Genomic DNA, 14,536 nt, shown 5'->3' on the forward strand with positions numbered 1-14,536 from the left:
AGGGATGTGAGGGATTAGTGTAGGGACGATTCCTTCTGTCTTTTACCAAGACCTGACGACTTCCTATCACCTTGCTCTTAATCTCCTTCTGAACCTGGTCTGGAGAAAGGAAGCAATAAAGGCCGGCTGTAAAACCAAATGTGCTCCTTAGCCTACAGGCTATCAGGATACACCTGACCAGTCATACGCATCTGGTTTATCATTGATAGCTGTAAGTACTGTCCCCTTGTCTGTTCGTACACATTGCTTTATCTATCTAATTGTGTCTGTGGTTTTGTGTCACCATGTGAAAGGCCTGTGGCTGTTTGTACAGAGTGAATTTATTTCTTCTGGACACTTTCCAGAGACTGCTGAAGCATTATGTTTCCGTTGCTCTTGGCTTTAACGGCAATTTAACCATGAAGGCAGGAATCTCTTTGTGTCTGTGTGTTTGTGACTCGATTATGGGTGAAGTCATTCAACTCTTATTACTTTGACTCTTTACGTCTTTGATTTTGACTCTATAACTGGATGTATTTATTAATGCAAATTATGCAATTCTCACTTCTAAATGTTGGATATAGAGCATTTACAGATTTCTAATGACACGACGTAGCCTGACGTTGTCTGAAAACTCTTCCTTGGGCTGTGACTATGGGGCTTGTTTCAACCGAACTCGTAAAACAAGTGCCTCTTCACTCAATTGGATAGACCAACAACCAATCAGAGCAAAGTAATGTGTTGTTTGTTGAAAACGAATTCAACCCAAGTTCTCTTTCGTGACGTTGTTGATTACGTTACTGTTGATCATCTGTCCATCATCGTTTAAACCCCCCCTGGCAATTTAATTGGTCCGCCCAGATTCTGGTTTTATATAGTTGTTCCCAATACGAGACCCTCCAGACCCAACTTCTAGACCACATTCTTTTGTGGGCGGGGCGAGGTTGGGCTGGCAGCCAGGCTAGACAAGACAGACTCCCATCTCAAGCTGAATGGTTAAGGAATGTCAGTTGGTTTGCGGGAGCCTTTTATAACTTTTGTCATAAGAGTCTTGAGTTTTAAAAGTTTCAAATCATAAGGATTCCTTTCTTTATTTTGAAAATGTATCCAAACGTACATGATTGAAACAAAGAACCTATATTTTAGTGTAGTAATTTCTGTTTATTGATCATTTGTATATTTAGTTATATACAAGACAATACACACCTACATTTGCCACTATTAACAGATGTTGATTGACTTGTTAGAATAAATTGTACAACATTTTTAGGCAAGATGCTTTGTGAAAATGCTTGCTCTAGTCGTTCACAAACCATGAAGTTGATTATTACCCATTTCTCAACATTCCTGAAATGAAAGTAAGTAAAGTATTGCAGTAGAAGGATGAAAGGTGTGTCTCTGTGACTCTCTCTCTCTCTCTCTCTCTCTCTCTCTCTTTCTCCTCAGAACCGGCTGACAGCACACAGCTGGTGGGGTGAAGGGTTAAGGGTGAACCCCACAGCTGGAGTGAGGTCCAGATCCTCCTCTGTTACCCCGGGTGGAGGAGAGAAACGAAAGTGTTGGAGGAGAGAGGTGAAGAAGAGGAACAGCTCCATCCTGGCCAGACCCTCCCCAGGACAAGCCCTGCGACCTGAAAGAGAGAGGAGACTGAGAGAAAGAGAGAGGTGACCTGGCCCAAAATATATACAAATACAGGAATGATCTAGTGACAACACAATTAGTACTTCCCACAAACAAATGAAACATTAAACTAAAGGATGAATGTTGGTCTACAGTACCTGCAGAAAAGGGCATGAAAGCGTCCCTCTTGACAAATTGACCTTGCGCATCTAGGAAGTGGGAGGGGTTAAAGGTGTGAGGACTCTCCCATTCACTCTCGTCCTGTAGGACTGACGTCAACAGTGGAAAGACAGTCGTCCCCTGTCACCAAACACAAGCAAATATGTTACAGATCAAACCTGGTGGAGGCCAAGAGGTTAAAATGTAAACTGAATAAATCATCAGTATTTTGCCTGACAATCCCTTCCTAGAGAAGGAGTAAAACATGGAACCCTAGGGTGGAGTAAAACATGGAACTAAAATCCCTTATCTGACCTTTTTGATGAAGTATCCCTGGAAGGTGACATCTCTGCTGGTGACGTGAGGGATGGACATGGGTACAATGTTGGCCAGTCTCTGGGTCTCATGGATGACAGCATCAGTGTAGGGAAGGTTCTTCCTGTCCTCTACATAGACCTGACGACTTCCTATCACATTGCTGATCTCCTCCTGAACCTGGTCTTCAAAACGGAGGGCAAGTAATAAAGGTTAGTTGTAAAAATGAAATACAAAATTGTTAAAGTGTGCTCTTTAGCCTACAAGCTATCAGTACATATCTGACAAGTCCTACTTATCTGGTTTATCAATGACAGCCTTTAAGTATATTGTGCCCTTTGTTTGTGCGTATATATTGCTACAGTACAACTAGCTGCGTCTGTGTTTTGTGCCAGTGTGTGAAAGGTCTGTGGCTGTTTGTCCTAAGTGACAAGTTGTATTAAATGACTCTTGAATTGGTCCTTACCTTGTATATGAGGATACTTGGCCATGAACAGGAGTCCCCAGCGTATCGTAGTTCCAGTCGTGTCGGTTCCAGCAGCAAAGAGGTTGGTCACACAATATATCAGGTTCTTGTCATGGTAGTGAGAGTTTTGCGTTCCAGATTCCTGACAGACAACCAACATTTGAAAATTGTGTATCCGTTTAAGCAGGCAGTAATGCATTTCTAATACCTTCCCCTAGATTAGAACTCAGCCAACTGAACCAGGTTTACGTCTGTAGGGATGCAGAGGTGTGCATTGTCCAACTACAATTTTGTACTGTTGGACCACATAGCACGTCTGAGTAAAAAAAAAAGATCTAAAAAAAAGACCCAGAATAAACTAAGTAAGTTGATTCAAAATAAAATTTCCAAATGAGATAATTTTACACTTTACTGCTCCTGCACAATAATCATGATAGTATTACAACATTCAATTAATTAAAATATACTATACCATACCTCCAATTTCTGCTTCCTGACAAGGAAGGAGTCAACAAAGCCTCTACACATCTGGGGGTTCAAAGTGTCTTTCAGGCCTCTGACCAAGTCCATAACATCTTTAACATTCTGGTCCACAAGTTTCATCATACGACCTCTGCTCTTGATCCACTGGCCCAGCCAGGGAAACATATTGTACACCTGTCGACCCACATGCAAATATACACTTTGAAAAGGTTGTTATGAAAATGCAGTTGTCCCTGTAGGGGAAACATCAACAAAAAAAGTTCAGAATGTAATCAGAATGTAACCCTTGAAGGCCTGTCAGAACCCTTTTAGATCCCAAATTGCACCTTTTAAATTATTTTGCATGAGGTTTAATTTAATTATGGAACCCAACTGGTTGCTAACTGACTTGAGTCCACAAATGGAAAATGTTACAGTTCTACAAGGAATCTATATTTGTTTTGGCTGCCATGTTTCACAGAGGTTCACAGGTTGGAAGTACCTGAATTGGTGCAGATCCTGTAATGCGTATGCCCTCATTGGCTCTGTCCACCATGCCCTTAAACTGGGGGTCAGTGTAACGAAATCTGTCGCCATACACGATGGCTGAGATGATATTGGAGGCAGCATAATTCACTGGCTGGGTTGTGTCAAAAGGTTTACCTGAGATATACAGTTGTCATAAAGAAGAACTATTTACAGAGTGAATGCATAGAAAGTGGAACATAACTATTTAAAATCTACCCATGACTTCCCTCACCTAGACTTGCATAGTCTAGGGACAGCAAGAAAACTTCCATTCAAGTAGTTCATAGTTTGTAATGTTTATAAATAAATTGTCCACAATCACACATCTTCTAACTATAATTCCAGGTATCTCTCTTTCTGTGATTACGTTGTTAGTGGCATGATTATCTATATAATCAATTGTATAGAAAAACTGCTACTAAGACTCTGTGTGTGTTTGTCCGTGTGTCACCAAATCTAACATCTTACAGTAAGCACCAGTTGCATGATGGGCATTGGGCATCACAGACACAGGCATATACCTATAATTCCAGGAATAATATTTGTGTGTCACCAAATCAACTAAACAACGTTGTAAACACCGGTGGTCTCACAGGCACAGCAATAAGACTCTCAATTCCGCTCAATTTACTCTTGAGGGCGTTGGAGGCCTTAATCTGCAATATTATTGTTGTAAAACAGTTAAAATTTATCATTGCAAAATATGAATGCATTACCTGCGTTGGTGTTTTTCTCTTACCTTCATATTTTTCGAACACTGTCTTCAGATGCTGACACTCGTCTATGATCTTCTCCTCAGAACCTTTTTTGCCCATTCCAAAGTCCCTGAGATTAGTGAGAGCAAAGCGCCTCATCTCTTTCCAGGAGTCTCCATTAGCAAAAAGGATGCCTATTAAGAAGATTTTGTTATGGCTAAATTAAGAAAGGAAAATGTGTACATTAAATAAATAGCCTTACCATGACCGTTGTTGATATCCTTTGTAATCTGGTTGAGGCCTCTGTCTCCAAACTCCTCAGCGTGGTCGACCAGAGCCTGCTTGACTGTCTTGTATCCTGCCAGGACCACAACTTTCTTGGGTCCAAAATGAACTGTGAACACTGATCCATATTCCCTGGAAAGCTAAGATGTTGGCAAAAACAAGTCATCGAAAACACACAAAAAAAGGATAGAAAGGTTGTCAACACAAGCTTTGGTCGGTAATTGTCGCACCTCACAGAGTGTACGGTAAGGCCTGCTAAGATCCAGCATCAGCAAGTTCCCCAGCAGAGGTAGTGGTCTAGGTCCTGGAGGTTCCTTCCCCTGTTCCTTAGAGCTGCAGGAGAGGAGGTAGAGGAGCAGCAGAAACACCACAGTCCCCAGCAGAGTCACCAAGCTGGGAGTCTGGAGAACAACACCCTCCATTGCTGTCTGCACAATGTGAAATGATGTGCCGAACTAAAAAAAAACATTTGTGCTTTGCCAAAACAACAGAACTCCCTGGAGCCACAGGTAATTATACCTCTGGGGACTCAAACATGGAGAATGTCTCAGAGGAGAGTTTTTCTCAGAAGCTCAATGGAAAACATGGCCATGATTTGGCCAGTTCAAACCAAAGGAAATCATACTGTTCAAACACAGAAGCAAAACACACTCCATTCTATAAAGACTAACATTTATTAAAGACACAAAAACCACAACATGATGAACGAGAGTAACATTTCACAAACGCGGTGGTCCGCCCCTCTGTTTGGGATGGCTCGTCAGGGCTGAACGGACACACCTGGGTCCGATGTGTCCAGGCCTTAAAGTTACCTGCGCTCTGTCCCTCTCTGTCCCTCTCTGTGTGATTTTGACTTTTGAAACTCAGCAAAACACAAAAAATGTGTGACTCTCTCCTCAGACCCGGCTGATGGCAAACAGCTGGTGGGGTGAAGGGTTGAGGGTGAACCCCACAGCTGGAGTGAGGTCCGGATCATCCTCTGTTACTCCGGGTGGAGGAGAGAAACGAAAGTGTTGGAGGTGAGAGGTGAAGAGACCCTCCCCCAGACACACCCTGCTACCTGAAAGAGGTATTGTGAATAATGCCAGCCATTTGATTATTTTCCAAGATAATACTGAAAACTAAAGCATGTAGACTGATCTGATATAAATTATGTTTTTACTAAACTTGCCCTGTTTATTAAAAAAGTAGTTTGAATATTGTACCAGCAGAGAAGGGCTGGAAGGCATCCCTCTTGACAAACTTCCCCTCGTCATCCAGGAAGTGGGCAGGGTTAAAGGTGTGGGGGCTCTCCCATTCGCTCTCATCCTGCTGGACTGATGTCAGTAGAGGAATCACAGAGGTCCCCTGTCAACCAAGAGGAATCAACAGAAACAATGTTTGAAAATGATGTGGTCATGTGCAATTTTCGCTCTGAAACAATCTGATCTTCTTGATGAAGTATCCCTGGAAGGTGACCAGGCATTTTTCCGTAGTATAGTGTATTTTGTGATTTTTTGCAATGGCAGCGCCGCCTATTTACACTATGCAAGAAACGCCAGCAGCGAGTCACGGAGTTGAGCGTTTCTATTGCGCTGAGCTCTGGGATTTCAACGTTTTTTGTTGTTTCCGAAAAGAGTTCAACTCAGAGTAAAACGCTGCTCTCGTCGCTGTCACTTTATACCCTGACGTCCAATTACAATGGAGATGGGGCAGAATAAATACTAACACATTTGCAAGAGGTTGTGGAAGAATTATTCCACATTGTCATTTTCCAGAATTAAGAAAAGTATAAAACTATGTTAGATGTGCGTCGCTGCCACAGCTTTGCCAAGGCATGTCAACACAGACATGGTTTCAATGGTGCTGTGTTGAATCAAATCTTAAGACAAATGTATTTTGAATTTTCTCTGCTTCTTCAGATGTAGTGTAAATGAGAGGCTAAAATACACCACACTAAGCTCTGGAATGTAGTTGTCCCCTAAGAAATCTGAAACACTAGTGAAAACCAAACCCCTTAGAAGTTTGAGTTCATACTAGGACACTACAGAATACTTCACAATGAGCAGAAGTTGAACCACACGCACATCTACAATTTATAAATATGGCATGGACGCAAAATGTATTATGAAACTTTATTAAAACAATTTATTTCTTGAGCGTTACTGTTAATAAAAACTATACTTCTGAAAACAACCACAGCAGCATAAAATCCAATGGATGTCTTGCGTTTTCCTATAGAAATATTCCATGGCAGGCTAATGTATAATTCTCAGTTACGATCAACTTATTTCAGCAGTGATGTCTAGGTCCTAGTCTCTCTCCTCAGCCCTGGCTGACAGCACACAGTTGGTGGGGTGAGGGAACGAGGGTGAACCCCACAGCTGGAGTGAGGTCCAGATCATCCTCTGTTACCCCGGGTGGAGGAGAGAAACGAAAGTGTTGGAGGAGAGAGGTGAAGAAGAGGAACAGCTCCATCCTGGCCAGACCCTCCCCAGGACACGCCCTGCGACCTGAGAGAAATGTAGAGAAAGAGACCAAAATATTGTCACAACAGAAATGTAAATACTTATGTTGATAACCATGCTATTGCGATAATATACCTGCAGAGAAGGGCATGAAGGCATCCCTGTTGACAAACTTCCCCTTGTCATCCAGGAAGTGGGCGGGGTTAAAGGTGTGGGGGCTCTCCCATTCGCTCTCATCCTGCAGGACTGCCGTCAGTAGAGGAATCACAGAGGTCCCCTGTACACCAGAGTGAGAAAGGGACAATGATCAGTAGCTTGTTCATATTAGAGCTGTGGTTCATACAAGCAGTTTTATTTTCAGACTTTCAGAGTACACTTCAAGACAGCCAGTTGTCTGACCTTCTTGATGAAGTATCCCTGGAAGGTGACATCTCTGCTGGTGACGTGAGGGAGGGACATTGGAACAATGTTGGCCAGTCTCTGGGTCTCATGGATGACAGCATCAGTGTAGGGAAGGTTCTTCCTGTCCTCTACCAAGACCTGACGACTTCCTATCACATTGCTGATCTCCTTCTGAACCTGGTCTGAAGAGAGTGGGGGAACAAACCATCCTCTAATGTTTCATGTTCATCAAAATCCAGTCAGCCATCATACTGAAGTGTGTTTGTTTGTCCCTTACCTTGTATGCGAGGATACTTGGCCATGAGCAAGAGTCCCCAGCGTAATGTAGTTCCTGTGGTATCAGTCCCAGCAGCAAACAGGTTGGCCACAGAATATACCATGTTATCATCATGGTACAAAGAAGCCACGCTCCCTGATTCCTAACACACAAGATTTTTTAAACGCTTAAGAAATACAGTAATGATAAATGGACTGCATTTCATACAGCGCTTTTGTACCTAGAGCTGTATGACCCTCTCCACCCCCTGAGCCACAGGCGCAAAAATAATTCAAATTATATACGGTGTATGTATTCAATATTATACAATGATACAGGCATTGAGTGTGATTTCAAGCCTATTACTGAAAATGTTACCTCCAGGTTCTGCTGTCTGGCCAGGAAACAGTCCACAAAGCCTCGGCACATCTGAGGGTTCAGAGTTTCCTTCAGACCTCTGATTAAGTCCTTAATCTCTTCCGTATCGATGTTATTAAGCTTCATTATACGTCTTTGGTTCCAGATACAAGGACCCATCCAGGGAAATGCGTTGTACAACTGAAACCCCATTCAAAAATAGGTGTAAACATTCTGGACTATACTGTGTTGATTTGTAAACACAAACATAACATTTTAAAAATAAAATCTGCAAAAAATACCTGTATTGTTGGAGATCCTAATAGACATACAGTCTCAGTAGCTCTGTCCACCATTGCTCTGAACTTTGGGTCACTGTATTCAAACCTGTTCCCATATACGATGGCGGAGATAATATTGGAGACGGCATAATTCACCGGCTGGGTTGTGTCAAATGCTTTGCCTGTTACAGCCAACACAAGATGAATTACAGTCATGTCAAGAGCTACACCCAAGGTACTTTCATTCAAGCACAATTGCTATTTGCCACAACAGCCCTACCCTCATGTTTCTCAAACACTTCAATCAGGTTGCCACACTCCTCTATGATCTTCTCCTCACTCATCTTCTTGCCCATCCCCAAGTTTTTGAGGGTAGTGGAAGCAAAGCGCCTCATCTCTTTCCAAGAGTCTCCATTAGAAAACAGGATCCCTGCGGAGATTACACATTTTACTAACTTGTATGGAGAAGAATAATCAAAGTACAGAGCATTCAGTTTCCTTCATTTTACCATGTCCATTGTTTAAGTCCTGAAATATAGGGGTGATGTCCCTGTCTCCAAACTCCACAGCATGGTTGACCAAAGCCTCCTTGACTGTCTTGTATCCGACCAGGACCACTACTTTCTGGGGTCCAAAATGGATCTTGAATACTGATCCATATTTCTTGGAGAGCTATAGAAGTCAAGAAAGTGTATTTTAAAGTTTATGAAGGGTCTAAATGAACCGCCTTTTCACATAATTATGCACTTCTTCCAGGAAACTGATCAGTAATTATTGAACAGATGATCTCTTAATTTCATTGAAATATAATGATATTGGCCTATTGAACTGTGACTGCGCATAACGCATTCCAATCAGTTTGCAGGAACTTCTTGACATTACCATACATCTTCAAACTGTACTTGGAATTATTAACTTGTTTCTAACCTTCATTTAAAAATGTTAGTCTACAAGCTCTCCCTCTGAAATGTTTGATTTTAGACATATTCTGTGTGTCTTGAATGTCAGGAATAAGTAGACGTCTGGCAACATTAACTGAAGTAACACCAGGAGATAACAGCATTAGGAAGTTTGGCAATACTTCATTAATGTTACATTAACTACCATGCTACTAAATACCATGTGGTTACACTTTAGGATGTTTAGCGATACAAGTTATTTAATGACTGAAACTTGGTGTGGGAGAGTTGGGGCTTTCCAGGATTCTGTAGATATTGATCTTTGGTAACGATACCTTCAACAACCCCTTAACAACACCAATTTACCCCTAGCACCTCTACCCCAAACGGTACATTCTTATACTTGTCATAACCGACACCACTAACACATTTATAATCCCATAGCTGATTATTCACCTAGAATTATTTTACTATAGGTATGGCTATAGCTATTGTTGTATTAACCTACTGCTCGTTCATGTGCCATTTAGGTACATGGTAGTTACCCTCAACTTTAAAGGTGAACATTTAAGTAACCTTAATGTGAAGTGGTGCAAACCGTTTTAGCTGTTACGGGAAAAATATTGTGTTTGACCTTACCAACAAAATATTTAACATAAACATGCACTGTTTTCACTGCAGTATGTGCCAAATTGAATAATTAAAATGTTACGACGTGTATAAGACAAATAGTTAGTATTACCTCACAAAGTGTCTGGTGTGGCCTCTTGAGATCTAGCATTAGCAAGTTCCCCAGCAGAGGTAGTGGTCTGGGTCCTGGAGGATCCTTCCCCTGTTCTTGGGAGCTGCAGGAGAGGAGGTAGAGGAGCAGCAGAAACACCACAGTCCCCAGCAGAGTCACCAAGCTGGGAGTCTGGAGAACAACACTATCCAACACTGACATGGTTCACCACACACTAAACACTGAACCCTTACACCTGACACTCACTCATGGTTTAACAAGCAGAACTTTACATCTGAACAGTCAGATCCATTTATAACCAGCAGCACCAGTTAAAGGAGTTGGTGCTGTATTCGTTGGTTTCATCAACAATTTGACACACTGCCACACCTGCAGATAATAAACTGTTTGTACAGCTTGTTTTAGAAGTTGTTAAAAGTGCTTGGAATTTCATTTGACCTTTACTCTCCAGAGCACATCTTCAGTGTCTCAATTAAAGGAAAACTAGCTTTTCAATCCTATACTGATATGTGTTTAGAGTGTTATATTGTGACGAGAATGAGCAGTGGGACTCATCATCAATCAAATGGAATGAACATGGACCCACCCAATTGACTGAATTGAATGCAGGTGGGATTGATTGTTTGGGGGAAAATGACTATAAGATTGGGCAGACCCCTCTGATGGGGATCTGATTGTTGCAGCTTGGCGCTATACTGGGAAAGTTGGCTGGTCATTCGCAGTTACTCGGACTTCTGGGGACAAAGAAAGGTTGGAGAGGGGTTTAAGATGTCTGTGCATTTATAGGGGTGGTGTGGGGTCAGTCCACATTTATCCTACAAATGTATTTTGGAACATTGTCATCTCATCTGTATGTGTCTCATGTTGGAGAGCTGTAAAGAGCCCTTCGTCATTCCATTATGATGTCAATATGGTACTTCTTAAAGTACAATACTGTCCAAATAATGTTTGAGTGTATTAATCTATTCCAGCACAGCTCATTTGTGGACAGAGTTTGTAAGTAATCAACACATTTTTGGACTCCTGTAGGAGTTGCGATCAAACTTTCATTCTAGTATTTAAAATAAGGAATGCTTTATTTAAAAAGTGTATAAACATGCATAATGGAAACAAATGATGTATATTTCAGTGTAGTAATTTCTTTTTATTAATGTGTGTGTATATGTAAAGCTGCCTGACAATATACCTAAACCAGCTACTGTTAACATTTTACATTTAGTAATTTTAGAAGACTCTCTTATCCAGAGTAAAATGCCATGCTGATTGTCTTGTTGAAATAAATAGTACAACATTACTAGGCAAAATGCTTTATGAACAAACTTGCTTTATGAACAAACTTGCTTTTGGAGTCCACAAACCATAATGTTGAGTATTATCCATTTCTCTACATTCCTGAAATGGGTGTAAATAAGTGTTGCAGTAGAAGGATGATAGGTGTGTCTGAGACTGTCTCTCTCTCTGCTCAGACCCTGCTGACAGCACACAGCTGGTGGGGTGAAGGGTTGAGGGTGAACCCCACAGCTGGAGTGAGGTCCAGATCCTCCTCTGTTACCCCGGGTGGAGGAGAGAAACGAAAGTGTTGGAGGAGAGAGGTGAAGAAGAGGAACAGCTCCATCCTGGCCAGACCCTCCCCAGGACAAGCCCTGCTACCTGAGAGAGGAATAGAGAAATGGACCAAAAATATTTCAATCAAACCAGACATGATCAAAATAGTTATGTTGATAACCATGTTGAATATGACAATGATATACCCGCAGAGAAGGGAAGGAAGGCATTCCTTTTGACAAACTTTCCCTTGTCATCCAGGAAGTGGGCGGGGTTAAAGGTGTGGGGGCTCTCCCATTCGCTCTCATCCTGCAGAACTGACGTCAGTAGAGGAATCACAGAGGTCCCCTGTACACCAGAGTGAGAAAGGGACAATGATCAGTAGCTTTTTCATATTAGAGCTGCTGTTCATACAAGCAGTTTTATTTTCAGACTTTCAGAGTACACTTCAAGACAGCCAGTTATCTGACCTTCTTGATGAAGTATCCCTGGAAGGTGACATCTCTGCTGGTGACGTGAGGGAGGGACATTGGTACAATGTTGGCCAGTCTCTGGGTCTCGTGGATGACAGCATCAGTGTAGGGAAGGTTCTTCCTGTCCTCTACCAAGACCTGACGACTTCCTATCACATTGCTGATCTCCTCCTGAACCTGGTCTGAGGAGAAAGAGTGGGGGAACAAACCATCCTCTAATGTTTCATGTTCATCAAAATCCAGTCAGCCATTATACTGAAGTGTGTTTGTATGTCCCTCACCTTGTATGTGAGGATACTTGGCCATGACCAGGAGTGTCCAGCGTAATGTAGTTCCTGTGGTATCAGTCCCAGCAGCAAACAGGTTGGCCACAGAATATACCATGTTATCATCATGGTACAAAGAAGCCACGCCCCCTGATTTCTAACACAAAATACACAAAAGGATTTTGGAGAAACACTTAAGAAATCCAGTTATGATAATCAAGCCCATGGCTGTGATTTCAGAAGTTTGATGTCATTTCTGGCCTATTACTTAAAAGGTTGTACCTACCTCCAGGTTCTGCTGTCTGGCCAGGAAACAGTCCACAAAGCCTCGGCACATCTGAGGGTTAAGAGTCTCCTTCAGACCTTTGATCAACTCTTTAATATCTTCAAGGGTGATGTCAACAAGATGCCTTATGCGTCTCCAATTCCAGAGCCAAGGACCCATCCAGGGAAATGTGTTGTATAACTGAATCCCCATTCAAAAAAGGGTGTTTGTTTTGCACTGTGTTGATTTGTCCACACTTTAATACAACCATTTAAAAATCAAGTCCGCAAACAATACCTGGATTGATGGAGATCCTGTCAGACATGTAACCTCATTAGCTCTGTCCACCATTGCTTTGAACTGTGGGTCACTGTATTCAAACCTGTTCCCATATACAATGGCGGAGATGATATTGGAGGCAGCATAATTCAGCGGCTTGGTTGTGTCAAATGCTTGGCCTGTTACAGCCAACACAAGATGAATTACAGTCATGTCAAGAGCAACACCAAAGGTACTTTCATCTGAGCTGTTGTCACCTGACACACAACTATCCTACCCTCATATTTCTCAAACACTTCAATCAGGTTGCCACACTCGTCTATGATCTTCTCCTCACTCATCTTCTTGCCCATCCCAAAGTCTCTGAGGGTAGTGAGAGCAAAGCGCCTCATCTCTTTCCAAGAGTCTCCATTTGCAAACACAATCCCTGTGGAGATTTTAAACATTTAGTAACTTGTATGGAGAATAATGTAATGAATGTACAGAGCGTTCTGTTTTCTTCAGTTACCATGTCCTTTGTTGAAGTCCTCAAATAAAGGGATGATTTCTCTGTCTCCAAACTCATCATGGTTGACCAGAGCCTGCTTGACTGTCTTGTATCCTGCCAGGACTACAACCTTCTTGGGTCCAAAATAAACCTTGAATACTGATCCATATTTCTTGGAGAGCTAGAAAAGGCCACACAGTATATGAAGGGTCTAAATGATTGCATGTCACATAATAATGCACTTCCAAAGACTGATCAGTCATATATATATAATTTCTTTACTCAGTGAATTAAAATAATGTCAGCCTAATTGGACAATGATCATGCATGTCAACTCCTACTGGTTGTAGGAACTTCTTTACATAATCATATATTTTTACTGGACTGAAATTGTAAACTTTTTTTTCCTACCCTTATTTAAAAGTGTTACACTACAACTATCTGTCTAAATCTTTTTTGTACTGGTTAATTTAGTCAGGGTTATGGACTTGTTTTGGCCACTAGAGGTCCCCAACTGTTAGTTTTTTCATATTATGTTTCATGTCACCAACACTCACACCCTAGCCTCTGATTCCTGACAGATTTACGCCATGTTCTGTGTGTCAGGAGGTAGTACGCCTTGGGCACTCTTAACTTAACAGTGACAGACAGTAATAGGGAAGTTGGCCAATACTTCACATTAATGTTGCATGTTTAACCTTACCTACAAAATATTTAACCTTAATACAATGCACTCTTTTCACTGCAGTATGTATCAAATTGAATACTTAAATGTTACGTGTATGAGACAAATAGTTAGTATTACCTCACATAGTGTCTGGTACGGCCTCTTGAGATCCAGCATCAGCAAGTTCCCCAGCAGAGGTAGTGGTCTGGGTCCTGGAGGTTCCTTCCCCTGTTCATGAGAGCTGCAGGAGAGGAGGTAGAGGAGCAGCAGAAACACCACAGTCCCCAGCAGAGTCACCAAGCTGGGAGTCTGGAGAACAACACTATCCAACACAGACATGGTCCCTCACACTAAACACTGAACCCCTTCAACCTTATACTCACTAATGCTTTCACAAAGCTGAGCAGCCAGATCCATTTATAACCAATAGCAACAGTCGAGGTGGAGCTGTATTTGTTCCTTTCATCAACAACTTGGCACACTGCCACGCTTGTAGATAATTGATTCAGGATGTGTTTTTAAACCTTTCCCACAGTGACTTCCCTCAGAAGAGCTTTTTTTTTGCTTGGGTTACTTCTGAATGTCTAAAATGGTCACATTTAATCATCACGTTTGATCATGATCTGTCATATATATATGGTCATTTGTGTTTCTTTTAGAT

At 41.8% G+C, this 14,536-nt stretch overlaps 3 protein-coding genes across 3 annotated transcripts; all 3 read right to left on the reverse strand.

Moving 5' to 3' along the window:
• Positions 1-1,421: 1,421 nt before the first annotated feature.
• Positions 1,422-4,937, reverse strand: LOC146253183 (cytochrome P450 2K1-like). The gene is made up of 9 exons (XM_084677835.1): positions 4,740-4,937; positions 4,487-4,649; positions 4,269-4,418; positions 3,504-3,664; positions 3,017-3,196; positions 2,540-2,681; positions 2,074-2,258; positions 1,758-1,899; positions 1,422-1,609 (listed from the first exon to the last, which is right to left on the reverse strand). The coding sequence occupies exons 1-9, from the start codon at positions 4,929-4,931 to the stop codon at positions 1,422-1,424; spliced, it is 1,503 nt and encodes a 500-aa protein (XP_084533961.1). The 5' UTR covers positions 4,932-4,937.
• A 1,694-nt stretch (positions 4,938-6,631) lies between these two features.
• LOC146253184 (cytochrome P450 2K1-like) lies at positions 6,632-10,213 on the reverse strand. The gene is made up of 9 exons (XM_084677829.1): positions 9,894-10,213; positions 8,762-8,924; positions 8,533-8,682; positions 8,274-8,434; positions 7,993-8,172; positions 7,636-7,777; positions 7,356-7,540; positions 7,092-7,233; positions 6,632-7,001 (listed from the first exon to the last, which is right to left on the reverse strand). The coding sequence occupies exons 1-9, from the start codon at positions 10,092-10,094 to the stop codon at positions 6,814-6,816; spliced, it is 1,512 nt and encodes a 503-aa protein (XP_084533955.1). The 5' UTR covers positions 10,095-10,213; the 3' UTR covers positions 6,632-6,813.
• A 971-nt stretch (positions 10,214-11,184) lies between these two features.
• Positions 11,185-14,272, reverse strand: LOC146253185 (cytochrome P450 2K1-like). Its single transcript, XM_084677831.1, has 9 exons — positions 14,014-14,272; positions 13,230-13,389; positions 12,999-13,148; positions 12,740-12,900; positions 12,464-12,643; positions 12,193-12,334; positions 11,909-12,093; positions 11,645-11,786; positions 11,185-11,543 (listed from the first exon to the last, which is right to left on the reverse strand). The coding sequence occupies exons 1-9, from the start codon at positions 14,212-14,214 to the stop codon at positions 11,356-11,358; spliced, it is 1,509 nt and encodes a 502-aa protein (XP_084533957.1). The 5' UTR covers positions 14,215-14,272; the 3' UTR covers positions 11,185-11,355.
• Between the last annotated feature and the right edge of the window lie 264 nt (positions 14,273-14,536).

The sequence above is a fragment of the Hypomesus nipponensis genome, chromosome 17 (assembly GCF_054491055.1).
Source record: "Hypomesus nipponensis isolate SF chromosome 17, ASM5449105v1, whole genome shotgun sequence".
NCBI lineage: Eukaryota > Metazoa > Chordata > Actinopteri > Osmeriformes > Osmeridae > Hypomesus > Hypomesus nipponensis.